The sequence below is a fragment of the Myodes glareolus genome, chromosome 10 (assembly GCF_982192425.1).
Source record: "Myodes glareolus chromosome 10, mMyoGla1.1, whole genome shotgun sequence".
Taxonomy (NCBI): Eukaryota; Metazoa; Chordata; class Mammalia; order Rodentia; family Cricetidae; genus Myodes; species Myodes glareolus.
In genome coordinates this window covers 11,363,719-11,390,349 of record NC_142035.1, presented here as the reverse complement: position 1 = coordinate 11,390,349, position 26,631 = coordinate 11,363,719, and the positions used below count along the sequence as shown (strand labels likewise).

The following is a 26,631-nucleotide window of genomic DNA, read 5'->3' as shown; positions in this document are numbered from 1 at the left end:
GACATAGGTGGTTAAAATAGTAAAGATGATTATGAAAATGGTTTAGGTTACTCTGCCGATTGCTCCAATAAGAGATACAAAATAGGCTAGAAGTTGCCTTCCTTTTGGTTAAATGTGAGATTTATAGAAAACAAAAAATAACATGCAAGTTTTATGCATCATAGACCCATGAATTCTGCCTGTTGAAAACAGGCAAATGAACAAAGAAAACAATTATGTCTCCACACTCAAGGTTGGGCCTGAGTTCCTCGATCATGTAGCTTACGGAATTACACTCAGGCTCCAGTGTGCACCTTGAAAAATCACAGCTGTGGAAGGAAACTAAATTGGAAGGAAACTAAATGACCCTATTGTGTGTAAAGAAAAATAAACGGTTAGCTGACCACTTTTTAAAAGTATTTTATAAAATAAAAATCTGTTACACTGTAACCAAAAACAGCTGCCTGCCAGTACAAAGGAACTGACTGAAATATACTTAGTTTGCTTAAAAGTTTGTTAGTTGATTATAAAGGAATCATTGCTTTGGGGTGAAGACGTTTTGGTGGGAAAATTAATACAAAGAAAAACATTTAGGACTGGAGAGATGGCTCAGCGGTTAAGATCATTGGCCGCTCTTCGAGAGGACTCAGGTTCAATCCCCAGCACCCACACGGCCACTCACACCTGTTTGTAACTCCAGTTCCCGTGGATCTGATTCCCTTATACATACATGCAGGCACAACACCAATGCACATAAAGTAAAATAAATAATCTTTAAAAAAAAAGAAAGAAAAACATTTAACTACTTGTGGCCTTCTAAGGAAAACCTGTAACTTGTGATCATATGTGATTTCTTCTTATGTAAAGATTTCAGTTTGTTTTTGGGAAATATGTAACTTGTGGTGTGCGGTTCTCTTTTCTTGCATAGAAATCTTTGTATTAGGAGGTATAAAGGGTGTAAGAGAAAAATAAGAGAGATGGATAAGGAAAGACGAGAAGGAAAGGAGTAGAAGGGGGCATCAGGGAAGAAGGAGAGTGAGGACAGCTGGGAAGGAGGAGAAGAAAGCATCAGGGCAGCAGAACAGGACAGAAAGGAGCAGCGTGAGAGCAAGTGGCAGAGAGAAAAGTGAAACGGAGAATTCAGCTTTGGCCCTCAGATAAAGTTCCCAAGTGTCTGTCCATCTGTCCGTTAGTTCGTCCGCTCTACAGCCCTCTTCAGTTTCTCTGACCTGCTGGGGGCTGGGTCCCTCGGCAGCAGCAATCCACCTGTCCTGGCTTGCTAGATGCTGGGATCACAGACTTGTGCCCACCTCCGTGCCTTAGCTTTCCATTTGCCTAATGGCAAATGACCACCTGTGCTGATTGGCCATTCACGCCATTTTCCACATAAACGTTTATTCAAATCCTTTTACCATTTAAAGAATCGGGCTTTGGTTATTATTTTTGAGAATAGGTTTCCCGATGTAGCCCTAGCTGACCAGGAACTCATTATGTAGACCAGGCTGGCCTTGAACTCAGAGAGATCCTCCTAGCTCTGGGGTTAAAGACAATCACCAACACACCTACCCCTTTTTACTTTCTTTTCTTTTTTTCTTTGAAAAGATTTATTTATTTGTGAAGTATACATATTCTACCTGTAGGTATGCCTGCATGACAGAAGAGGCACCAGATCCCATTATAGATGGTTGTGAGCCACCACGTGGAACTTGAACTCAGGAGTTTTGGAGGAGCAGCCAGTGCTTTTAACCTCTGAGCCATCTCTTCAGCCTTCTTCTGCTTCTTCTTCTTCTTCTTCTTCTTCTTCTTCTTCTTCTTCTTCTTCTTCTTCTTCTTCTTCTTCTTCTTCTTCTCCTCCTCCTCCTCCTCCTCCTCTTCTTCCTCTTCCTCTTCCTCTTCCTCTTCCTCTTTTCTTCTTCTTCTTCTTCTTCTTCTTCTTCTTCTTCTTCTTCTTCCTCTTCCTCTTCTTCTTTTCTTCTTCTTCTTCTTTTCTTCTTCTTCTTCTTCTTCTTCTTTTCTTCTTCTTCTTCTTTTCTTCTTTTCTTCTTCTTCTTCTTCTTCTTCTTCTTCTTCTTCTTCTTCTTCTTCTTCTTCCTTCTCCTCCTCCTCCTCCTCTTCTTCTTCTTTTTCTTTTTAAAAGAGGCCATACATTTTTAAAAAAAGATTTATTTATCTATGTATATGAGTGCTGTATTTGCATGTATGCTGGCATGACAAAAGAGGGCTCAGATCCCATTATAGATGGTCATGAGCCATCATGTGGTTGCTGGGAATCGAATTCAGGACCTCTGGAAGGGCAGTCAGTGCTCTTAACCACTGAGCCATCTCTCCAGCTCTTTCCTTTCTTGACAGTACCCTTTTGTATACAGAAAATCTGACTTTTATTTTTGAAAATCTGACTTTGAATAGAGTCGGGTTTATCTCTATTTTCTCTTTCGTTTGCTGTGTTTTAGACATCACTGTGTTGCTTCCTCTTTGCACATATAAGCTTCATGTATAATGCCATTTTTACATGCACAGGTAGATCCATGGCACACACATGGGACACAACATTACTCAGACAAAAGTTAATCCTTGACCATTTGACTGATGTTGTCAATCAAACTGGTAGTAAGGAAGAAACCACCCCTGGAATGGGATGTTGGTTTATACTCTCACCAGCCAGGGCCTTGCTGACAGTATGGCTCGAAAATGAATTACAGAGGTTCAGAATTTAATCCTTCTGTTAGTTAGGCTCAGGTCACATGCTCAGTGGTGGCCTGAGGCTGGTGGCTGAAGATCTGGAACACGTCCTTCAGGACAGAAAGAACCTTGGGGCATAAGGGCACAGGATTGTTGGTAACTATAAAGACAGAAAGGGGGAGAGGAAGGGCTGGTGTCCTAGTTTGCTTCTCTGTTTAAACACCATGACCAAAAGCAACCAGGGGAAGAAAAGGTTGCTGGCATCTTAAACTTCCAGGTCACAGCCCATCTTTAAAGCAGACAAGCAGGCAAGCATCTGAAGACAGGAGCCATGGAGGAACGCTGCTCACTGCCTTGCCTCCTTCTCAGGTCACTTTGGGTTATGTTAACTACAAAAACTGACCAGATCAACCCACCCCTTGTCAACTTGACTCATAAACACAACACCGTCAAACACAACCTTTCCTTGATTGGCCTCAAGATCTCATGCAAATATAATATAAAACAGTCCAACTTTATACAAAAATCCCAGTGATTGGAGTGGGTCTGTGAGGAGTTAGAGAGCTCACACACATTGTATGATCCAGGTATGACTGCAGCACCCAGGAGGCGGAGGCAGGCAGAGCTCTTGAGTTTGAAGCCATCTTGGTCTATAGAGCAAGTTCAAGGCCAGTCAGAGCTACACAGTGAGAACCTCTCTCAGAAAACAAACAACATTGCATGAAATTATCAATAAAAATATTAGATAAAACATTTCAACTCTTTAAAAGTCCAATGTTTCTTTTTTTTTTCAGTCCAATGTTTCCTTAAAATCTCAGAGCCTCTTAACTATGGGCTCCTGTAAAGTAAAAAATAAGTTACATATTTTCCTATCTCAAACACCGAGCCATAGGATCAAGTAAACCAGAGCAAAACCAGATGAAAATAGTGTAAATTCAAATTCTGTAGCTCAGTGTCTGACATCTGGGGCTCATCCGTGATCTTCTGTGCTCTGAAAGGCTGGGACCATTTACTTCTCTGGTTTTGCCATCCACTGTACACACTCTGTCCCCCAGGCTTAGGTCAGCTCCACCCCACACCCGTCACTGTCTCTCATGGTCTTTGCATAGCCCTGGCTCTTCCAATATCCTGGGTTCTTCACTTTGCCGATACCAGTGGCCTCCGGACCCATCCACAGGGACTCCGCCCCGCTACATGGTGCCAAGTCTGAGCTTTGCTTCATGAATCCTTCAGTCCTGGGGTTCCCACTGCAACTGAGGTTACACCTTCACCAGTGGCCACCTGGCCCCTCCTCTGTGACATTCTAATCCTGCCACATAGTGCCAAGTCCCGGTTGTTCTCCATGACTTCTTCATGCCTTCAAAGCCATCATATGTGGGACACTCCTACACATTGCCAAGTTTGGCTGAGATGCATCCATCTTGAGATGCAGCCTTGGCCCCTTCTGGACCACAGCTTCTATGTGCTGACCCTGGGGAAACAATTCCCAGAAGATTCTGTTGCTACGATGCTGGTCTCCTCTTAATCGCTGCTCATTGAGTGCCCCACCTGACCAGCATTGATTGTCTAAGTGAAGCGGAGGTTTTGCTCCCATGGATTCCTAATTCTACATGTCAAATGAATAACCCAGGCTTTGACTCTCACATTTCCTGAACCTTCACCAGCCAGACCTCCACTGTCTGCTTTGCTCTCAGAATTCTTCCAGGAGACAGCTCATTAAATGCTAAGCACTCAACAGTGTTCCCAGCCCAAACCTCCAAAATCTTTCCTCACTTCTCCCCCAAACCACATGGTCAGGTTCAATGCCCTGCTTGCTCTAATTGGTATCTGTTGCTGTGATAAACTCTATGACCAAAAGCAACTTGGGCAAGAAAGGGTTTACTTTATATCAGACTTCCAGGTCACAACCCATCTTTGAGGAGGACAAGTGGGAACCACAGACGGCGGCTCTCTCTCCCTTCCCATGTGACTCTGGGCTGTGTTCATAACAAATGACCGGCTGTGGTGGACTCATGCACCTACTGTGAGAGCAAAGGCCAGGAGCAGGGAGGCTGGCAGAAGGTGCACTGTGGAGACTTGGCGTCTTGAAGCAGGTGGCCTGGACACAAGACTGTGTCTCTGGTTTCCATCTTACGAGCCCTAGACTTTATGTTTATTGAGCAATTTAAGATTTATGGCACAACTGAGATAAAGTCCCAGGATACCTACAGGTCCTCCCAGCATGCACACTCAGCATGTCCTTTACCCCCATTGCTAGGGTGACGTCTGTGTCATACCATGCTAGCCAGGACTGGGGATGTGGTTCTGTGGGTAGAATCCTTGCCTAATATGTACTAAGCCCTGGATTTGGTTCCATGGACCACAGAGACCAGGTAAAATGGTACACACCTATGATCCCAGCATGGGGCATCCTCCCATTTTCCCTCCCGCAGCCGTGTGGAGTCGGGATGGTCAAGGTTCTCAGGTCTATACATGGCCTCTAGTCCTGCTGACTGGACCCACCGCTGCACCTGCTACTGACCAGCCGCTTTTGGGCCCAGCTGAGCTGTCTCCCGGTCTCACTTCCTCCCTTTGTTGACCCAGGCAAGTCAAACAGGAGCTTCCAGGAACCGCTCCTTATTTCTCCTCAGCTGAGGCAGTGGAGTTGAAGTTGCCCTTTGACCCAGGAGCTGGGGACTGCCAGATCTCAGCTCAGAGGCACTGAGCTGTTGGGGAAGGGGCTGGCTAGCATGACTTTTGGTCCATGGAACTGTTTTCTTTCTTGTCCCCTCTCTACCTCTCCATTCTTTTCTTTTTACGATTTTCTTACATTTTTTAATGTCTAAGGACTACTTGCCTGGAGTTGGTGGGCTCTCTCATTCCACCATGTTAGTCCTGGGGATCAAACATAGGTACTCAAACTGGTGGCAATTCTCTTGCTTCTGCCTTCCCTGTACAGGGATGACAGGCCTGTGCCATCATGCCCAGCTGGTCCCCATTTTCACGTGGACCTTGACACTCTTGGTGTTTGGGCTGGTGAGTGTCCCGTGCCACCATGTGCTCTGTGGGTTGTTTCTAATGACCCCTGGGCTCATAGGGGTCAGGTGTCATTGACAATTCCTCTCCACCGCCCTCATCATTTGTTTTTGTTTTTTCTTTAAAAGATTTATTATGTATACAGTATCCTGCCTACACATATACCTGCAGGCTAGAGAGGGCACCAGATCTCATTACAGATGGTTGGAAGCCACCATGTGGTTGCTGGGGATTGAACTCAGGACCCTTTGGAAGAGCAGCCAATGCTCTAATCGCTGAGCCATCTCTCCAACCCCTCATCTGGTTTTCAAACCAGGAAATTGAACCTTAGCAGCAAGTCCTACTCACTCCATATTCTAATCGCCTTGATTGAGCCCACAGCGGAAGAAGATGACGCACAAAAGCTGTCCTGATACTCATGCCCCACCCCCAATAAATAAAGTAGTAAAATAATGAGGAAAGAAGGGAGGGATGAAAGGCAGGAAACGGGGCTGCATGCCACCAAGCATGCCCCCTCTTAGTCTCCAGCCCATGGATTACTCATGAGTTTAATTTTTTTCCCAGAGGAAAGTGATCATCCAGTGCCCAGGGCCGCAGCAGTTCCGCTCCGGGTGTACCCCACCTCCACCTCCAAGTGCAACGCAGGATCTCAAAACAACACAAAACAACTGTGCTGCTTTGACAGCAGCTGAGGAAGAGTCCCCTGGGAGTCCTGGGTAGCTGACAGCTGTCTAAACTTGGAGGAGGGAGGGAGGGAGGGAGGGAGGGAGGGGGAGGGGGAGAGGAAGAGAGAGAGAGAGAGAGAGAGAGAGAGAGAGAGAGAGAGAGAGAGAGACTGTGTTAGCCTCGGAGTCAAGCTGGTGGCACTAGGTTGGGTACCAGCTTTATCTACAGAACTGTCCCAGAAGGCCCTGGTCTGGGGCGACAGGGCCTCTGCTGACTCACCTTAGGCTCCGGTGGAAACACCAACCATTTCTTTTCCCCTGGCATTTTGAAATTGTGCAGCTATGGGGCAGGGGATGCGGCTCAGTTGGTAGAGTCTTAGTCCTGGGTTCCATCTCCATAACTATGGTGATGCTCACCTATCACACCAGCAAGGCAGAGGCTGGAAGATCCTGAATTCAAGGTCTTCCTCGGCTAGTAATGAGGTTGGGGGCAGCCTGGACTATGTAAGACCCTGTCACAACCACCGCGATCATAACAACAATAAATACTAAAGCCATGGTAAAATACACAGCGTACCATCTTAACAATTTTAACAGTTTTTTTTTTAAGATTTCTATGCTATATATGAATGAACCTTGCCTGCATGTATGTACAGTGCATTATAGGTGTGTTTGGTGACTGAGGAGGCCGGAAGACAGCACCGGCTCCCGGAGAACTTCAGTCAAACAGGGTTATAACCACCTTGCAGGCACTAGGAATGGATTTTTTTTTTTTGAAAGAGATAGAATCTCATGTAACCCAAATGAACTCTCTAAAATCTGAGGACGACCTTGAACTTCTAATCCTTCTTGGTCTCAGGTCATCTAAGTGCTAGATTACAAGCATGGCCTTTGAAGTTTCAGGCTGTGCTGAGGACAGAACCCAGGGCCTTGTGCGTGTTAAGTGAGCTCTCTACCAACTGAGTGGAGTCTCCATTAGGAAAAAGTGTGGAGGCATTAAACACATCTCCAAAAATTTTTTATTGAGACAGGGTCTGGTTATATAAGGCAGGCTGGTCTTGAACTTATGACCCTTCTGTTACTAGGCACCACTAAACCTGGCTCTACAACCCTTTACACCTTGGCCCTCATTGAACAACTTCCCATCCCGTTCCTCTGTGACACTGTCTCTGTCCTGCCTCTGAGGGAGTCACAGCCCTGGCCCTCTTGGCCTGGCCCGTGCTTTTGGGGTCCTGCACTGAGGCACGTCACTCTGAAGCTCCGCCCCCACTCCTCCTCTCACTGGAGGGTGAAGGCTGCTCTTTGCTGCCCAGATCGTCAGTCCGGCAGAGAACTGCCAGGTGCCTCCGTGCTTCGCTGCTGTGAACGTGGGTGTGTCAACGCCTCTCGTTTTCAACTCTTTTGGGGTACCAGAAACGCTCAGTCTTAGGGGGATGCCCGGTTTAAGTGTTTGAGGAACCCCTACCCTACCCTGTGCTTTCTGTTCAGAGAACCTCACTTCCCTCCCAGCTCCTCTCCCAGCTCCATGTTCACATCAACACTTGTTTTGTGTTGGGACAGGGTCTCACTTAGCCAAGGCTGTCCTTGAACTCCCGAGCCTCCTTCAGCCCTGTGACACCACACCTGCCTCTTTCACGCGAGTTTTGAATTTAGGGTGCTTGACCCCTGCAGCCTCGCCCTCCTTCCTCCTCCTTCCCTTCCCCTCCCCCCCTCTCTTTCTTTCCTGGTTTTATTTTTTCAAGACAGGGTTTCTCTGTGCAGCCCTGACTATCCTGGAATTCACTCTGTAGACTAGGCAGGCTGGCCTCGAACTGACAGAGATCTGCCTGCCCCAGTCTCCTGAGTGTTGGGATTAAATTGTGTGCCTCCATTGCCTGGCTTCTCCCTCCTTTTTCCTTTTTTTGGCAGGGTCTCACTCTAGCCCTAGCTGGCCGACCAATCGCTATGCAGACCTGGCTGACTTGAAAGGCCTAGTGATCTTCATTCCCCTGCCTCCCAAGGGATGGGACCACAGCACATCATTCCCCTGTCCGGCTTTTTGCTTCTTTTTGGAGGCTGAAGAGGCTGCGTGGTATCCCTTGACATTTCATGTGCCCTTGGGGATGGCTTTTCTATTTCTGAAAAAAGAAAAGAAAAAAAAAGTTACTGGGACTTGGGTAGGACAGCAGGGTCTCGGGTCAGTCCAGGCAGTTGCCCCTGGGGCTTCTGGGTGTGCTCATCTCTCTCTTTCTGGGAGTTAATATCTCCACTTTCATGGTCTCACTCTGTAGTCCAGGCTAGCCCCAAATTCATGGCACACCTCCTGTCTGACATACTGTCACTTCTGATCACCCCCATTCCTTTTCTATTGAGGGGTTGTGGTACCAGACATGAGCCCATGCGTTTTCTGTCACCATGGCCCAGAGAGAATCCCGACACACAGCTGGGGAGGTTGATCAGGACTCACCCCGGACTCCTGGCTGCACTATTCCTAGGGCAGTGACCCACATGGCAGACCCTCCCGGCAGTGGGTGACAGTGGACAATGGTGCCATCTGTTTTGGAATATTTGTTTAACTATGTAAAGATGTGTTGCATTTGTTTAATTATATAAAGACATGCTGCTGTTTTACCTTGCCCGCCTAAGACACCTGAATGGTCTAATAAAAAGCTGAAATGGCAAGTTGTTGTTGGTGGTGAATGCCTTTAATCCCAGAACTCGGAGGCAGAGGCAGGCAGATCTCTGTGAGTTCAAGGCCAGCCTGGTGAACAGATCAAGTTCCAGGACAGGTTCCAAACTACACAGAGAAACTCTGTCTCAACCACCCCACCCCCCAAAAAAAGGCTGAACGGCCAATAGCAAGGGAGGAGGTATAGGTGGGACTTCAGGGCAGGATAGTAAGTAGGAGGAGGAATTTAGACTTGAGGGAAGAAAGAAAAAGAGATGCCAAGGAAAGGCCAGGAGCCAGCCAGCCAGACATGGAGGAAGTAGGGAAGTAGGACATACAGAATGAAAGAAAGGCAAAAAAAGCCCCAAGGCAAAGTGTAGATGAATAGAAACATGTTAAACTAGGTTAAAAGTGGGACAAGCCTAAGCTAAGGCCAGGCTTTCGTAGCTACAAAGTCTGTTTCTTTATTTGGGAGCTGGTTGGTGGCCCAAAGAAAATTCCCAACTACAGCCATCCTCCCTGGGGGAGGGACAGTCGACGGCAGCCTGTCCTGCTCTGTAAACTAGTGGCTACGATGCTTGGCTTAGCCTAGTCCCGTTTGTTGTTGTTTTTGGAGACCGGGTTTCTCTGTATTGCCCTGGCTGTCTTGAAAGGTCTCTATAGATCAGACCAGACTGGCCTTGAACTCACAGACATTCTCCTGTCAAGTATTGGGAATAAAGGGGTGCACCACCACCACTGCCAGATTCTCATTCTTGAATGGTGTGTTGTGCACACATGAGTTTATCAAGAGGCTAATTCCTTTTTTTTTTTGCTTCTGTCACAGTCGAATATAAACATGATAGTAGGTGCTAGAGCAGCCACTTTGGACCATGAGATGGAAATTTCCAATTGCACACAAGACAGAAAGAGAGTGGGTCCCCGAAAGCAAAAGTACACCACTGCATTCTAGCTCATTTTCCTCTGCCTACTGAACAGGAGCGGAGGCTCCGCCCCTCCCTGCTGCAGACTACTGCAGTTTAGCTGCAGTTTGGGCGCGCGCGGGGTGCGGGGTGCGGGCGCGGGGTGCGGGTGCGGGGAGGCGCCAAAGCCCTTACGCAGAAGAAATTCACGATTACAGAGAAGCAGTTCTCAGGTGTCTGGCCTATTAGCTTGCTGTGTGTCCTTGACTAACCTCCTGCCCTCTCTGGGCCCTACATTCCTTAGCTGTCAAACAGTTATTGAAACAGTGTAATCCAATAATTTTAAGGGTGGCTTTTACTCTTTGAGATTCTGTTTCTAGCCTGTGAACAAAGATGCAAAGATGCAGCTGCAGCTTTGTTTGAGGTGCAACATCTCGTAAACTGCCTGGGAGGTAAAGCCCCCTCCCCCAAACACACACACTACAGACATCCGGCGTATTTGCGCTGGGGCATTCCGGTCTGACTGTGGCCAGGGAATTCTGGCGACACCTGCTGGCGGATTTCTGGACTTCAACTTGCGTGGTTGTTAAGGGGGTTTTCAAATCCAGCTTTGGTTCCTTAGGGGCAACTGAGGACAGAGCCTGGGAATCTAGATTAAAATCACAGATCTAAGATCGAATTCCAGTCTCCGCTCCGAGCGCGCAAGAGCGAACCTATCTTAGCCTACTTCCTATGAACATAGGAACGGGGCGGGAGGGGGGCGGAGATACCCGGGACATGCCTGTGCTCTGGACTGCAGGAAAGTATTCATTCATTGATACTTTAACTGGGGCAATAACCAAGCACCTAGGACTGGAGGATCTCACCAAGGTGCTAAGCACACAGGCTTGGGTTTTGTCCTCTAGAGAATAAACCAATGAATGTGCCCAGTGGGACGCTGGAGCTGGGTGACAAATTGTCAACACGGCACAATCCAGAGCAGTGGTTCTCAATCTTCTTAATGCTGTGATCCTTTAGTACGGTTTCACACGTTGTGGTGACCTCCAGCCATAAAACTGTTTTGTTGCTACTTCATAACTGTAATGTTGCTACTGTTAATGTAAATATCTCTGTTTTCCCATGGTCTTGGGTGACTTCCAAAGGGGTCACAACCCATAGATTTGGAGATGCTGACCTAGAATCACCTGAGAATGTTTGTGAGGGACATCTTGATTGAATGATCGATGTAAAAGTCCTAGCCACTGTGGTGGCACCATTCCCCGGACTTGGGAATGTAGAGAGGCCTCTATGCAGATGCTCATTGCTCTCCACTGCCTGCGGACGTGATGTTCAGCTGCTTCCAGCTCCCGGGCCCCTGTGACGTCTCCAGATGGACTGGAACCTGGGATTGTGAGTTGCATAAACCCTTTCTTCCTTAAACTGATTTCGTCAGGGAACTGAAGCGTCAGCCTCCCTGGTAGGCCTCCGGATAGGGAGAGGACCACGTCTATGTAATAAAGATGGTGGGCGTCCAAGATGGCTGGCCTCTTCCTCAACTTCCTGACTTGAGACAAAAACGGTGAGTTTCCAAAACATGGCAGGACAAAAGGAAAGGCCGATGTTTTATGAGCTAGGCTCTTGGGAGGATGAGACGGGATGGGTGCCCTGAGGACAGCAAGGCCTTGTCAAAACAACAACATTAAAAAAAGAAAAAGAAAGAGCAACTGTTCCAGGCACAGGACAGGAGAGAGGCAACAGCGACAGGCAGGCCACACCTGCACCTTAGAGGACATTGCTGGGCCAGCGGTGCCATCCAAGTGAGCAGAAGACACCGAAAAGCCTTGGGCTGTATTTTTTCCACAAAGCTCTGTTCTCAGCAAAGCTACTGAGGTGTTTGGAGGGAAGGTGCCGACCCGGCACTGATGCTGTAACAGCTCAGAGAAAATATTAAAGTGCCTGTGTGAAGCTAAACACCGTAGACGTCACACAGCAACTGTGTAACTCATTCTAAACCTCAAACTGTTTCATAATTAAAACATTTAAAAAGTGAACGGGTCCATCCCCAGCAGCACATAAACTGGGCGTACTAATGCACACCTGCAATCCCAGCACCATGGCAGTGAAGGCAGGTGCATCAGAAGGTCAGGGTCATCTTCAGCTACAATGTGAGTTTGAGGCCAGTCTGAGCTACACAAGACCTTGTGGCCAGGGCTGTAATCCCAGCTATAGGGTAAACTGAGGTAGTAAGAATGGAAGTTCACTCATAGAAGAGAAAGTGGGAAGTACACTTGAACGCATTGGCACATGAGATCACTTCCTAAATATAACCCCAGTAGCACAGAGAGAAACAATTAATAAATGGAACCTCCTGAAATTGAGAAGCTTCTATAAAGCAAAGGACATGGTCAACAAGACAAAACGACAGCCTATAGAATGGGAAAAGATTTTCACCAACTCCACATCAGACAGAGGGCTGATCTCCAAAATATATAAAGAACAGGAAATTGGTCATCAAAAGAACAAATAATCCAATAAAAATGGGGTACAGACCTAAACAGAGAACTCTCAACAGAGGAATCTAAAATGACCGAAAAACACTTAAGGAATTGCTCAATGTCTTTAGTCATCAGAGAAATGCAAATCAAAACAACTCTGAGATTCCATCTTACACCTGTAAGAATGGCCAAGATCAAAAACACTGATGACAACTTATGTTGGAGAGGATGTGGGGTAGAGGGAACACTCCTCCATTGCTGGTGGGAGTGTAAGCTGGTACAGACACTTTGAATATCAATATGGAAATTTCTTAGAAAATTAGGAAACAACCTTCTTAAGACCCAGCAATACCACTTTTGGGTATATACCAAAAGGATGCTCAATCATACCACAAGGACATGCGCTCAACTATGTTCATAGAAGCATTATTTCTCATAGCCAGAACCTGGAAACAACCTAAATACCCCTCTACCAAGGAATGGATAAGCAAAATGTGGGACATTTACACAATGGAGTACTACATAGCGGAAAAAATGACATCTTGAAATTTTCGGGCAAATGGATGGATCTAGAAACCGTCATATGAGTCAGGTAACCCATCATCATATGTACTCACTCATAAGAGGCTTTTAGACATGAAGCAAAGAAAAACCATCCTACAATTCACAACCCCAGAGAACCTAGACAACAAAGAGGACCTAGGAGAGACATACACAGATCTAATCTACATGGGAAGTAGAAAAAGTCAAGATCTTGATGAGGAAACTATCAACCAATCACTCTAGTTAGGGTGTGGCTACCTGTAGCCCAGGTAGCAAACTGGTAGGACACAGGTGCTCTCTCTCTCTGGCGGTGCCTGCCGGACCTATTGGATTTCGGACCTCCCACTCTTGTAGAGGGTAGCAACAAGCTAAGGAGATTATAAAGAGTTACCCTACTTGTTCTTTCTATAACCAAATACCACTACCTTCAGGGACTAACCCAAAGGGTACTCAAAGGAATGAAATCTGGCAGATGGATGTGTTCCACTTTGCAGAATTTGGCAAATTAAAATATGTACAACACACCATTGACACTTATTCAGGTTTTCAGTGGGCAACTGCTTTAAGCTCAGAAAAAGCTGGTTCAGTAATCACCCATTTATTAGAAGTCATGGCCATCATGGGCATACCTGTTTTTTGCTTATTATAATATTAAGCATGTTACAGGTGTACCATACAATCCTACAGGTCAAGCATTTATAGAAAGATTGAATTGAACTATAAAGGATATGATAAACAAAGAGAAAGGAGTGGAAAATGCCCCCAGAAATAAATAATTACATAAATCTCTATTTTTTAAAATATTTATTTATTTTATCATGTATACAATATTCTGTCTGCATGTATGCCTGTAGTCCAGAAGAGGGCACCAGACCTCATTACAGATGGCTGTGAGCCACCATGTGGTTGCTGGGAATTGAACTCAGGACCTTCGGAAGAGCAGGCAATGCTCTTAACCACTGAGCCATCTCTCCAGCCCAAATCTCTATTTTTTTTAAAAAAAAACTTTATTTAACTTTATTTCATGCGCATTGGTATAATGATGTCAGATTCTCTTGAACTGGAGCTACAGACAGCTGCGAGCTGCCATGTGGGTGCTGAGAATTGAACCCGGGTCCTCTGGAGGAGCAGTCAGTGCTCTTAACCACGGAGCCATCTCACCAGCCCCTACATAATGCTTTATTAACCTTGAATTTTCTTAACGCTAATGAGAAAGGGACAACAGTGGCAGGAAGACATTGGATAATGGAAAAGTCTGCTGAATTAAATCAATCAGTGTATTTCAAGGATGTGCTGACTTCACAATGGAGGCCAGGAGATGTGTTGCGTTGGGGAAGGGTTTTGCTCTTGTTTCCACAGGAGAAGAAAAATTGTGGATACCATCAAAATTAATAAAGGTTCGGTTTGAAGAGGAGGAACCTCTTGGAAAGGAGAAATGACAGCTCATCCACAATGATGATAATCATACAGGGGGTAAGAAAAACATATAGGATGGGGGCAGGGTTCTGTTCTTATCTCCACAGGAAAACACTCATCTTCAAAAAATTCAAGGGACCCTGGATGTTTGAATACTGACAGATGGAAACAATTTACAACCCAACAAGAATCAGCAAGAAAATCGAATAGGTTCCGTAAGTGAAAATATTCAAAACGTACTTTTAGATATACAGGAATGTCCTTATATTCATAAATATATAGAGCTGGTTTTGGAGTTGGACTCTGGTTCAGTCCCTCTCTAATTCCAAGCCTGTTGTTAAGAGAAAACCCAGAGTTTCTGTCTCATGTCAAGAGCTATGATATGGGACAGAAGGAAAAAACAATTTACAAAATCTCTTTGCCTTTCTTCATATCTGTTTTTGTCTTTATCATACCTTTCACTGAATATATGTCTGTATATGTCTATATAGATCATGTTTAAGTTTTCCATAATGAACAATAATTTTCCCTGCAGTAATCTTTGAAGTTTCCAGGAAGAAGATGGGGCCCCACAACAACAACTCCACCTGGTTGATATGACGTCATGATACTGATAGCGCTACTACAAGACCTGTTTTGGGTACCAGCTGCACAAGACGGTTCCAACTTGGTTAGCTGAAATGGTCCACATCTTTTACGACATTCTGGCCAGACCTCCACAAAATACTCAGAGACTATTTGCAACTTTACCAGACCAAATATTAATCTTGTAATTTAATCATCATTTACTTTAACAGGATCCCCTAGAAAGAACGTCGCCCCCATGACAGCTGGAAGCAATTTTAGAGGATGACACCCCCTTTCCCAGCAAAGTTTGCCCTCAGGCTTAGGGACATCATTTAGGGGTTGATTATGATTGGTATATGGTTGAGGGATAGGGGAAGAATTTTATAGGCTTGGGGATCTTTTTTTGAAAAAAAAAAAGAGAGGGATAATTGAATGAAGGGAGTATTTGTGAGTTATTGTTTTTTAGACAATTATATTGGTGTCGATTCTTGTATATTGATACAAAGTTAAATTATATTGAATAATGTATGCATGTATGCTTCTACCTCTGTTTAAAACATTGTTAATGTATTTATATATATATATATACTTACCATATTGCACTGTACATTACTACCTCTGATCAAGATACTTATACATTGTTTACATTTGAAGGTCATTGTCCTCATTTATTGCACAGTTGTTTATTGTCTTAGTCTTTAAGTTAGATAGGTATTGAGAATTATAGATCAATAGTCATCTATGTTTGTCATATTTATAATCAGACTAATCAGGTTCTTTAGATACATAGAGATTATATTCAGCATAGATAATATAATCTTCAACCTCTTCAAAGAGCTGTAGAAAATGGTCTTTAATCTAACCTAGAGTTCTGTGGTAGTGGAGACACAATCGCTCCTGGCAACACCGATCTATTCCTGAGAGAATGTTGAACACCAAAGACACTCCACCTGGAGCCTTTCTTCTTGGCAGAACTGGCTTTTGGGCAAATAAATGCCCATACCTCAACCACTGACAGAGATACAGAGTATCCATAAATGGATAAAACAGGACTGTCATATCCTGCCAAGACAGGGTAAGATAGTTTTGAAAAGTTTCTTGCCTTTGAAAATGGTATGTCAGTTATGCCGGCCTTAGCCAAAGTTGGTTGCCTCAACATTGCAAATGAGACTTTGGGTTATTGTCCAGGTAGTCAGTTGTCTCTGTTATTTGGTGCACATTTTGGAAGTTTCTCGATTGTACTTCCTGTTTACTCAAGTAATATTGTTTCCCTTCTCAGAATTTTGATGGAGTTGAAGATTAGATAATTGCAGTTACCTTCCTCATGATTTAGCCAAGCTTAATTTCAATGCAATAGTTAGACTCCTTGAAGTAGAATGTTTAGTAAAACTTTTGTTATGCATTCCTTGCTTAATATTGTTTATTGTTTGTAATTTTATATTTGGTATCTGTTCTTATTGTATATAGTTGTATTGGGGTTGGATCGATCTTGTTTAGACAAAAGGGGGAGATGATGGGGAAACTCTGTCAACCAATCATATCTAGTTAGGGTATGGCTACCTGTAGCCCAGGTAGCAAAACTGGTAGGACATAGGTGTGCTCTCTCTCTGCGGGGTGCCCACCGGACCGATTGAATTTCGGACCTCCCACTCTTGTAGCGTGAGTTTCCCCTTTTCAACTATTAAAGAATAACTGTTGTTCTTGAACTGGTATGGTTACTGACCTAATTCGTCAACAAGATCTCCTGAGTAAATTGGGAGCATGGGAACCATGGGAGAGGGTAGAAAGGGAGGAGAGAGGAAGGGAGGGAAGTGAAGAAAAATATATAATTCAATAAAAACAACTTTTAAAAAATGAAAGTTCAAAGACAGCTTGGGCAGTTAGAGGGCTGGAGAGTTGGCTCAGCAGTCAAAGAGAGCTTGCTGTTTTTGCAGAGGATCTGGGTTCGATTCCCAGTGCTTACATATTGGCTCACAACCATTCATAACTCCAGTTCTAGGACACAGAACACCTTTTTCTGAATTAGTGTTTTGTTTTTAGAGACAGGGTTTCTCTGTGTAGCTTTGGAGCCTGTCCTGGAACTCGCTCTGTAGACCAGGCTGGCCTTGAACTCACAGAGATCCACCAGCCTCTTCCTCCCAAGTGCTGGAATTAAAAGTGTGCGCCACTACCACTTGGCCTCTTCTGAACTTTTTAGGGACCAGATATGCACGTGATATACACACATGCAGACAAAACACGCCCACATATACAATACATAAATCTAAAAATTAAAATTTAAAAAACGTTAGGGCTGAACAACATTACTTAGTGAGTGAGCTCATTTGTTGCTAAACTTGACCCGAATATTCAAAACCCATATGATGGAAGGAGAGAACTGGCTCTCACAAGTTGTCCTCTGACCTTTACCTGTCCCCGTCGAAAGCCTGCACCTCCTACACAAATAAATAAGTGCAACTTTTGAAGTTTTAAAAAAAGCGGCTTGGAGGGGGTCCTAAGTTTCATCTCCAAAACCAAGATATCGTCAAGGTGGGCGGGAGGTGAAGGATGGAGGGTCAGTACATGCTCACCCCCTTTGCAGGATGCTTGCCCATGCAGACGGTGGGTGTGCACATAGAGGCCCAGCTGGGCGGGCGCTGGCTCCCTGGGGCGGAGCAGAGTAGGTGCACCTGGTGAGCATCCTTAGGGTCATGTACTGGGTGTTAGCGTATGTCAGGCGACAGCGCCCTCTGGTGGCAGCTCTGTGCACTGCACCCGAGGGCGCACTCAGGGTGGTGGCCCATCACTGCCGCTAAACCCCATAGGTGGAGACACAGAGATTCGGCTGGGCTCGAGGAAAGCACAAGAGGGAAGGGCTAGTTTGCCTTGGCTAACAAGGGACAGGAAGGGGTGACGGGGGTGGTGGTGGGGGCAGGCAAAGGTTGGTGGCAGGCTTTCTTACCCACTCCTGTTGTGATCTGTATTTGAAGTGTCCTCCAGATGTTGGTATGTTGAAGGCTTGGCCCGGAGCGAGGGCGGGGGTGTGGGGGCAGTGCTACTGGGTGAGTCGGACATCACTAGGAGCTAACGCGTGGGGTTCAAGCTGCGCGGGCTCTTAGGCTGTTAGGGAAGTGGGCACGGAGGGCACGGCCTCTCCCCTCTCTGCCTCTGCATGCCTACAGTCTGTTTACCATACCTCTGTGGGTCTTTCTGCCGTGATGCTTCAGCCTGGCAGCAGTGGAGCTGCTGACTGGGGACGAGGTCTCTGAAACTGTCAGCCATAGCAGTCCCCTCCTGCCTCTGCCGCCTGAGTACCGGAATTAAGTGTGTGCACTACCACTGCCTGGTTAAAGATTCATTCATTCATGGTTTTTCGAGACAGGATTTCTCTGTGTAGCCCTGACTGTTCTGGAACTCACTAAGAACTGTCTGCCTCTACCTCCCAAGTGCTGGGTTTAAAGACGTCTGCCACTACCGCCCTGCTAAAGAGGATTATTTCTTAAAATTTGACTTTTTTTTTATGTGTATAGGTGTTTTTTGCCTTCATGTTATGTGGGTATACCACATGGCATGCAGTACTTGCAGAGGCCAGAAGAGGGCGTCGGGCTACCTGGAACTATAGTTATAGATGGCTGGGAGCCACCATTGGGTGCTGGGAACTGAGCCAGGTCCTCCAAAGAGCAGCTAGTTCTCTTAATCTCTGAGGCTGTCTCTCCAGCCCCTCTGGGGCTGTCTCTCTTTATTGTCTCTATAGCACAGGCTGGCCCTGAACTCCTGGTCTTCCCACCTTCACCTCCCGCGTGCTGCGATTACAGACAGGCTCTCTCCTCCCACATGAGTTTCAGGGGCTGGATCGTGGCCCTAGGCTGCAGTCTACCTGCTGGGCCACACAGTCACTGACACGAAGGTCACAAGGGTGGAGGTCTTTTGCTGGCATGAGGGCTGGATGAAGGCTGTAACCTCTGTCCTGGTGCCGCCCTTGGATGTAAGTCTAGGAAGATAGGTTCCATTTCTACGCTACCTGCAAAACCTGTTTCCATGACAGAAGCATGTTTTGGGAGGCACAGAGAAAAGGTCACATGAGAGGGACACTAGGAGCGCCCATGTAGACCGTGTACTAAGGTGACACGGAAAACCATGTGGGGAGGCAACATAGGGAGGAAAACACTCTCTGGGGGCAACTGAGGAAGGGAGGGCTGTGGTCACAGACACACCACCTAGCCAGTCATCAGCCATGTGGGCCACCCTAGCTAAGGGTCACACTCAGGGGGGAGAAAGCCACCTGGTAGAAGTCTCGTGGGCACCCATGTTCTTAAATACATAGGAGCCCAGAAAGGCAGATGATGTGGGTTTCTATGGCAACCCCTCCCTCACAAGGCTGCACTCTCTAGCCCAGGCTGGTCCCAACTTCATGTAGCCGAGGCAGGCACTCTCTTCTGCTCAGTCTCCTGAGTGCTAGGTTTACAGGCAATGAGCCAGGCTAAAATAGAGTTTAAGCCAGTGGATTTTGGGGTACACTGCCTGGCCCTACCCATGCTCCCACTTTCTCATGTCTCTCATTCTAAGTAGGAGCTTTCACCTTCCCTCAAAAACACGGCAGAGTCCCACCCATAGTGCCTTTTCTTTAGTTAACAAGTGACCATAGAGAGGGCTGGACAGGTGGCTCAGTGGTTAAGAGCACTGGCTGCTTTTCCGGAAGACTCAGGTTCAATTCCCAGCACCCATTTGATGGTTCACAACCGTCCCTAGCTCCAGCTCCAGGGGATTTGACACCCCCTCTTGGCCCTCTGCAGACAGCAGGCACAACACCCACACACGTTAAAAACAAAACAGAACAAATCAATAGATTGTAGAGATGACTGCCACTCGGTACAATGGTCACCAGCCACAGGACAGAACGTAAATATTGAAATTCAAGTCAGGTGTGCTGGCACACACTTGTCATCCCAGTGGAGGCAAGGGGTATCAGGTTGGCCCGGGCTACATGAGTCTGTCTCAAAAACAAAGCCACTAAACAAACACACATACAGTAAAAATCTGCCCTTCAATGGCATCAACCAGGCCCCAGGGGCTTGGGAGCCACACGTGGCTGATCTGACACAGGGAGAGGTTGTCCCAGCATACCAGAAAGTTCTGTTGGACAGCATTGTCCCATTCCTCCCCCACAAAGCCACCTCATCCCTTTACATTCTCATTCTCCGTCGGGACAACACCCGTGTGACGTCATAAGCACTGGTGCATGGCCACCTGTCTTTGTCTTTGTAAATGAACTGGTATTTCTAGGTCAGCAAAATGTCTTTTTCTTTTTCTTTTTTTTAAAGTCAGGGTCTTACTGTGTAGTCCAGGTTGGCCTTGAACTCAGAGATCCACCTGCCACTGCCTTAGGAGTGCTGGTTTTAAAGGTGTGCACTACTGTGCACCCAAACCTTGAACTCTTGATCCTGCTGCCTCTGCCTCCTGGGTGCAGGATCACAGGCCTGCATCACCATGCCTGGTGCTTCTGGAGTTACTCAATGAGATCGTTTTCTCTCACGCTTTCTGATTCCTTTGTTCAGGAGGCCACAGACTCGCTACGGCATAGACATCCGGAGTCAGTCATCCTCCAGCGTCAGGGCTTTAGACGAAAAAATGCTTGTCATTATAGGGATGCTGATGTTCGAAGGTGTGGCTGTGGGCTCTACACAGGAGAGGAGGACTCCAGATCTCAGAAGACCCCGAGAAAGTGAGAGGCACAAGATGGCGTCCTCATTGTCATTGCTGACTGCCGAATCCAGGGGAGGGATGTACATATTCTCTCTCTCTGTCTCTCACATTTTCTCTTTTGACCAGGGTCTCAGTACAAAGCTAAGACTGGCCTGGAAAAAAAGCAAACCTCCCGACTTAGCCTTCCAAGGGCTGTGATTACAAGTCATAGCCACAGAGAGGAACAAGAAAAGCCGAGAGCCAGACAAAGCAGCTCGACCTTTATGGGGTCATTCACCAGACTTCTCTGCTGTGGTTCAGACCCCTGAGGCACAGCACCCCATTTCCCATCAGCACATCTCAATGGTCTCATCTTCAGTAGGTCCTGAGGTGGCCTCCCCCAGGTCCACCCTCACCTCCTGCCTGGTGGATGTCTTTCCCTCGCTGACCTGTACCACAGATCACACCCCACAGGGAGCCAGAGGGGTCCATCACAGGTTCTGTTCCGTCTCCTGGTCCCCATAACAGCCAGTCTCTATGATGACGGTCAGCCAAGCTGTGATGTGGCCTCACACAGCTCTGCAGAGGCAGGGCCTTTGCTTGGCCGTTTCTCTGCTTGCTAGAGACCCATACTATCTGGTACGGGCTTCTGTACTTATGGCATCCCCCCCACTGTACCCTATGACATTCAGGCCCCCAGCATTGATCCCCATTCCTGCAGTGTCTTCCCAGAGTCTGACACGATGATTTTATCCACGCATTGTGTGTCTCTAGGATTTGAACCATAGTTTAAAAAGTTTGGTGAGCTAACTACATGAAAGCTGAGCGCCTTTTGCCCATCTCTTGGACATCTGTACTTCTCTTAGCGGCGCACTCATATCCTGTGAGTGTGATATATACCCACACCCACAGAACCAGCCCCCTCCATAGCAAATCACGGCACCCAGGTGGACCCAAAAGATAAGTTACTCCTGCAGTTCCAAGACTTGCCACGTGGTGGCAGCATACACACAGGCAAGTTTCACAGAGGGCGCTTATGATGAGGCTGCCAGGCTGGGAATGAAGATTGCAGAATGCAGTAGGGGGAAACTGAGGCCTCAGAGAGGAGACCTGGTGGTTTCTTTCTCTACTTATTTTTCTTGGTTGGTAATGAAACCCAGGCCTTGGTACGTGTGGGAAGAGTGTTTTAACCTAGCGAAGCTCAGATGTGGGGCAGGGGTGCTGGCCAGCACCAGTTTTGTGGGAAAAGTCACGTGTGAGGCCAGTTTCCGTACCTGCCTGCTGTGTGACGTCTTCATGGCTTCCACCATCAAGGCCTGTGTGGGGCTGTATGGAGGTGTGAGTCACCTTTCGGAGAGGGCCAAAGGGGCCCAGATATAGGACACCCTGCATCCCCATGCTATATGCCAGGGCCACAGAAATGGCCAGAGAACCATTGTAAGGAGGGTTCCCATAGGAACAAAAGGGGTTCCCTGACCCCTTTCACTAGAGACCCACCTGCTATCCCACCTGTACTGAATCACAGCTGCTGCCTGCAGGCTGGGGGGAGGGGGTCTCAGCTTCAGCCTTCCCTCCTGCACATACCTAAGAGTCTGGGGGCAGCAGAGGGTGTGCAGCCCACGCTGGAAATGCCCATTGCCTTGGCAACCACCATGGCCACAGTCACCACACCAGTTCAGGGCTCCAGGTTTAAAAGAACCGTGGTGTGGCATTTGCTTTTCCATGTTAGGACTGAATTCACTTAAAGAGGCAGCTGGGCCCGAGAGCTAAGGCCTGCCATCCCAGCTACTCTGGAGGGTGAAGGAGAAGGATCCCAAGTTCAAGGCCAGCCTGGGCAAACTTATCAAGACCCTGTCTCAGAAGAAAAAGTAAAAAGAGGGCTGGGTGTAGCTCACTGGTAGAGCGTGTGCAAGACCCAAGCTTCCAACTCCAGCACTGTGACAAGAACATAGCATAAATTCCCAAGCACGCCGCGATGGTGTCAGACTAGCCCATTTCTATGCTGATTTGTCTACATCGGGGACCTTTGTAGTCCAGGTTCCTCCAAACATGAGGGTGGGACAGGGAGAGGGGAGGAGCTGGCCCTGAATGGGGAAGGCCAGCTATGCCAGCTGCTCAGTTCTGGTGGGGCCTTGGGGCGCTGGGGAAGGGCTGGCAGGGCTGGCGAGGCGGGGGCACCACCTGCGGCGCCAGGAACCTGGGGAAACAAGGGCACACTCCTCAGGCCTCCCTGTGAGACACTTAGGTCGGCCTTGGGTGGGTGAGCTCCAGCAGGGAGGCTGCTAAGAGGCCAGCTGGCCCAATCTGGAGGCCAGCGAGCCAAGCTCTTTGATGAGGTGGAGTATGGCCTCTGGGGCCTGAATCACCCCTGAGTCCCTGTGTGACCCGAGTCACCTTTCTCTAGACCTCAGTTTACTGGTAGGTCTTTACCCCAAGGGGAGACTTTCTCTACCACCCTTGCTGTCCTACGATGGCCTTGAGCCAGCACCTTGCTCTGCTGAGCCTGTGTCCTTACCTGTAAAGCAGAGAGCAGGGCCCACCTGCAAATGGCCAGGAGGAGGAAATGAGTGTAAAACATGGCAGCACAGAGAGGGTGGAGGACCGGCTAAGGACACGGAGCGGATGCCTGCATGGCTGTATTACCTCCCCAGGTCGTGCTGCATCTCCCCAGAACCCAGCAATGCTGGGCAGGAAGCTAAGGCTCGGAACAGGGAGCCAGTTTGCCCGAGGCCACACCCAGTAGAAACAGTGGGTGAAAAGAGAGAAGTTGGGCCAGCAAGATGGCTTAGCGGTCTAAGGTACTTACTATCAAGCCTGAAGACCTTAGTTCAGTCCCCAGGCCCCACGTGATGGAAGGAGACCTGACTGCCACAAGCTCTCTGACCTTCACGTGCAAGTTGGGACACGCGTGCACAGCGAATAAATAAAAGTCCCTCGAGGGGTCGACAAGGGGAGGAGGCAGCAGGGACAGATGGAGGAGTGGCCAAGTAAGATGGGCTTTCAGGACAGAGGTATCAGAGGGCTTGGGATTTGGGGACTCTGGGAGGACTTCCTGGAGTAGGGTTGAGGGACAGTGTTCAGAGTCCAGAGGGAACAGGGAGTGTGCTCCTCTATTGGTCAGTGGGGACATGGTGGGCTCAGGACTTCCACTCTGCCGAGGCCAGCCCTCCTGAAGGCCAGGCTGCGGGAAACTGAGGGAAAGTGTCTGAGAGGCTGGAGAAAACTGTCACCAGTGGTGGATAAGGGAGAGTCCTTCAGGGGAGCCTCAGTGTCCCACTTCACAGCCAGGCCTGGCTGGGTGGCCCTGGGGATGTCACCACGCCTCTCTGGGCCCTGATCCCTTCCTGGCCCAGAGGCTGCTGGGAAGGCAGGGAAGGCCAGAAAGCCGCAGGCAGGGCAAGTGTCTTATCCCTTCCCTCCCTCCCCCCAACCCCCAAGGGCATAGGGAGATGTCATTTCTCCAGCTCTTGGGGGCGGAGGTCACCCCAGCTCAACAGATAACGCTGAAGGTTGAGCAACGCCCCGTCAGTCTGCTGAGGCCAGGGCTGGGGTCAATGGGTCGGGGGTCAGCCCAAGGCAGGTTGGCAGCTCCTGCCTGAGTGGGAGTGCCCGGCTGGGAGTGGCAGAAGGGTGGGCCTCACGAGCTGTCCTGGGCTGCTTTGAAAGGATCCCACCAAGGTTGGTGGTCGAAGCCTGGGGACTGTTCGAATGCACAGAGGGCTGCTTCCCCAGCCTGCAGGGTGAGCGCTGGGTTCTCATGGTTGGAGTTGGGGCTAGCTCCCACCCCAACCACCTGAGAAGCCTGCAGCCTCTACGCGGGGCTGCTCACGGGTCTTCGGAATGCAACCGTGTCCCTGGTACTCTATTCGGGGGTCCATTTCTCTCTGACACCGGGATTGCTTTTAACTATATCAACAGCCTCCACGGAGGCAGCGCAGAGAGGCGAAGTGACTCACCCATATACACACAGTGTGGCAGAACCCCCACCCCTGCCACCTTCGCGGAGAAGCGCGGGGAGTGGCGTAGGCAGTTGCGGAGGGCGGGCCAGGCATAGGGAGGAGGATTGGGATTTGGGGGCAGCAGGCATCCGGGAGGGGGGGCGTGCACCCGGTGAAGGGCTGTGCTTCTCAGGAATTGAGGGCCGAGAGAGGTGGGCAGCACCTGGGTGGGTGGGGTGGACATGCACCAGGGAAGCAACTGCTCCCTGGAAGTTGGGAACCGGGGACAGCGGGCAGGATCCGGGGCTTGGGATCGTGAACCGGCTGGAACGCTCTGCTTCCCAGAAGTTGGGGGGCCCGGGACAGCGGACCGGCGCGGGGACTAGCCACCGCGTCCTCCAGCAGAGGGCGGGCGGCGGCCGCGGTCCTCAGAGTTGCCGAGGGGCGGGAAGGGGGCGGGCCGGCGTCTCCCGCGTCCGTGGCGATCGCGGGGCTGGCGGGGCGCCCGGGACACCGCTCAGTGTCCCCGCGCGCAGACCCTCGCCGCGCCCCGCTCCCCGCCGCACCCTCTCGCGCTCCCGCGGCCAGGCAATGACGCGCACCGACCGGGCGGCGGGAGGGGCCGGGGCGGCCCCGGCGTGACGCAGCCTTGTTGCCAGGCGCCGCCTTATAAACCTCCCTCTCGGCCGCCGCCGAGCCGAGTCCGAGCCGCGCACGGGACCGGGACGCAGCGGAGCCCGCGGGCCCCGCGTTCATGCACCGCCTGCTGGCCTGGGACGCAGCATGCCTCCCGCCGCCGCCCGCCGCCTTTAGACCCATGGAAGTGGCCAACTTCTACTACGAGCCCGACTGCCTGGCCTACGGGGCCAAGGCGGCCCGCGCCGCGCCGCGCGCCCCCGCCGCCGAGCCGGCCATCGGCGAGCACGAGCGCGCCATCGACTTCAGCCCCTACCTGGAGCCGCTCGCGCCCGCCACGGACTTCGCCGCGCCCGCGCCTGCGCCCGCGCACCACGACTTCCTTTCCGACCTCTTCGCAGACGACTACGGCGCCAAACCGGCCAAGAAGCCGGCCGACTACAGTTACGTGAGCCTCGGGCGCGCGGGCGCCAAGGCCCCGCCGCCTGCCTGCTTCCCGCCGCCGCCTCCCGCCGCGCTCAAGGCGGAGCCGGGCTTCGAACCCGCGGACTGCAAGCGCGCGGACGACGCGCCCGCCATGGCGGCCGGGTTCCCGTTCGCCCTGCGCGCCTACCTGGGCTACCAGGCGACGCCGAGCGGCAGCAGCGGCAGCCTGTCCACGTCGTCGTCGTCCAGCCCGCCCGGCACGCCGAGCCCCGCCGACGCCAAGGCCGCGCCCGCCGCCTGCTTCGCGGGGCCGCCGGCCGCGCCCGCCAAGGCCAAGGCCAAGAAGGCGGTGGACAAGCTTAGCGACGAGTACAAGATGCGGCGCGAGCGCAACAACATCGCGGTGCGCAAGAGCCGCGACAAGGCCAAGATGCGCAACCTGGAGACGCAGCACAAGGTGCTGGAGCTGACGGCCGAGAACGAGCGGCTGCAGAAGAAGGTGGAGCAGCTGTCGCGAGAGCTCAGCACCCTGCGGAACTTGTTCAAGCAGCTGCCCGAGCCGCTGCTGGCCTCGGCGGGCCACTGCTAGCGCGCCTGGGGGGGTGCCGTGGGGGGGCGCCGCCGCGTCCACCGTGGGCACTGTGCGCCTTGCCCCGCGCGCGCCTGCCCCGCGCGCACCGAGGGCCCCGTGCGTGCCCCGCGCGCACCTGCACCTGCACCGAGGGGACACCGTGGGCACCGCGCGCACGCACCTGCACCGCGCACCCGGTTTCAGGACTTGATGCAATCCGGATCAAACGTGGCTGAGCGCGTGTGGACACGGGACTGACGCAACACACGTGTAACTGTCAGCCGGGCCCTGAGTAATCACTTAAAGATGTTCCTGCGGGGTTGTTGCTGTTGATGTTTTTGGTTTTTTCGTTTTTGTTTTTTCTTTTTGGTCTTATTATTTTTTTGTATTATAAAAAAGTTCTATTTCTATGAGAAAAGAGGCGTATGTATATTTTGAGAACCTTTTCCGTTTCGAGCATTAAAGTGAAGACATTTTAATAAACTTTTTTGGAGAATGTTTAAAAGCCTTTT

The 26,631-nt window shown here is 49.5% G+C and overlaps 1 protein-coding gene and 1 long non-coding RNA gene across 2 annotated transcripts; one reads left to right on the top strand and one right to left on the bottom strand.

Moving 5' to 3' along the window:
- Positions 1-7,339: 7,339 nt before the first annotated feature.
- LOC148120566 (uncharacterized) lies at positions 7,340-13,637 on the bottom strand. The gene is made up of 2 exons (XR_015739011.1): positions 8,291-13,637; positions 7,340-7,736 (listed from the first exon to the last, which is right to left on the bottom strand). It is a non-coding gene; the product is annotated as an uncharacterized LOC148120566 (long non-coding RNA).
- Positions 13,638-25,230: 11,593 nt separating this feature from the next.
- Cebpb (CCAAT enhancer binding protein beta) lies at positions 25,231-26,624 on the top strand. Its single transcript, XM_085696988.2, has one exon. The coding sequence runs from the start codon at positions 25,241-25,243 to the stop codon at positions 26,135-26,137; it is 897 nt and encodes a 298-aa protein (XP_085553114.1). The 5' UTR covers positions 25,231-25,240; the 3' UTR covers positions 26,138-26,624.
- The last annotated feature ends 7 nt before the right edge of the window (positions 26,625-26,631 follow it).

Coding starts and splice junctions, on each gene's coding strand:
- Cebpb (XM_085696988.2), top strand. CDS start 25,241: ATGCACCGCCTGCTGGCCTGGGACGCAGCATGCCTCCCGCCGCCGCCC.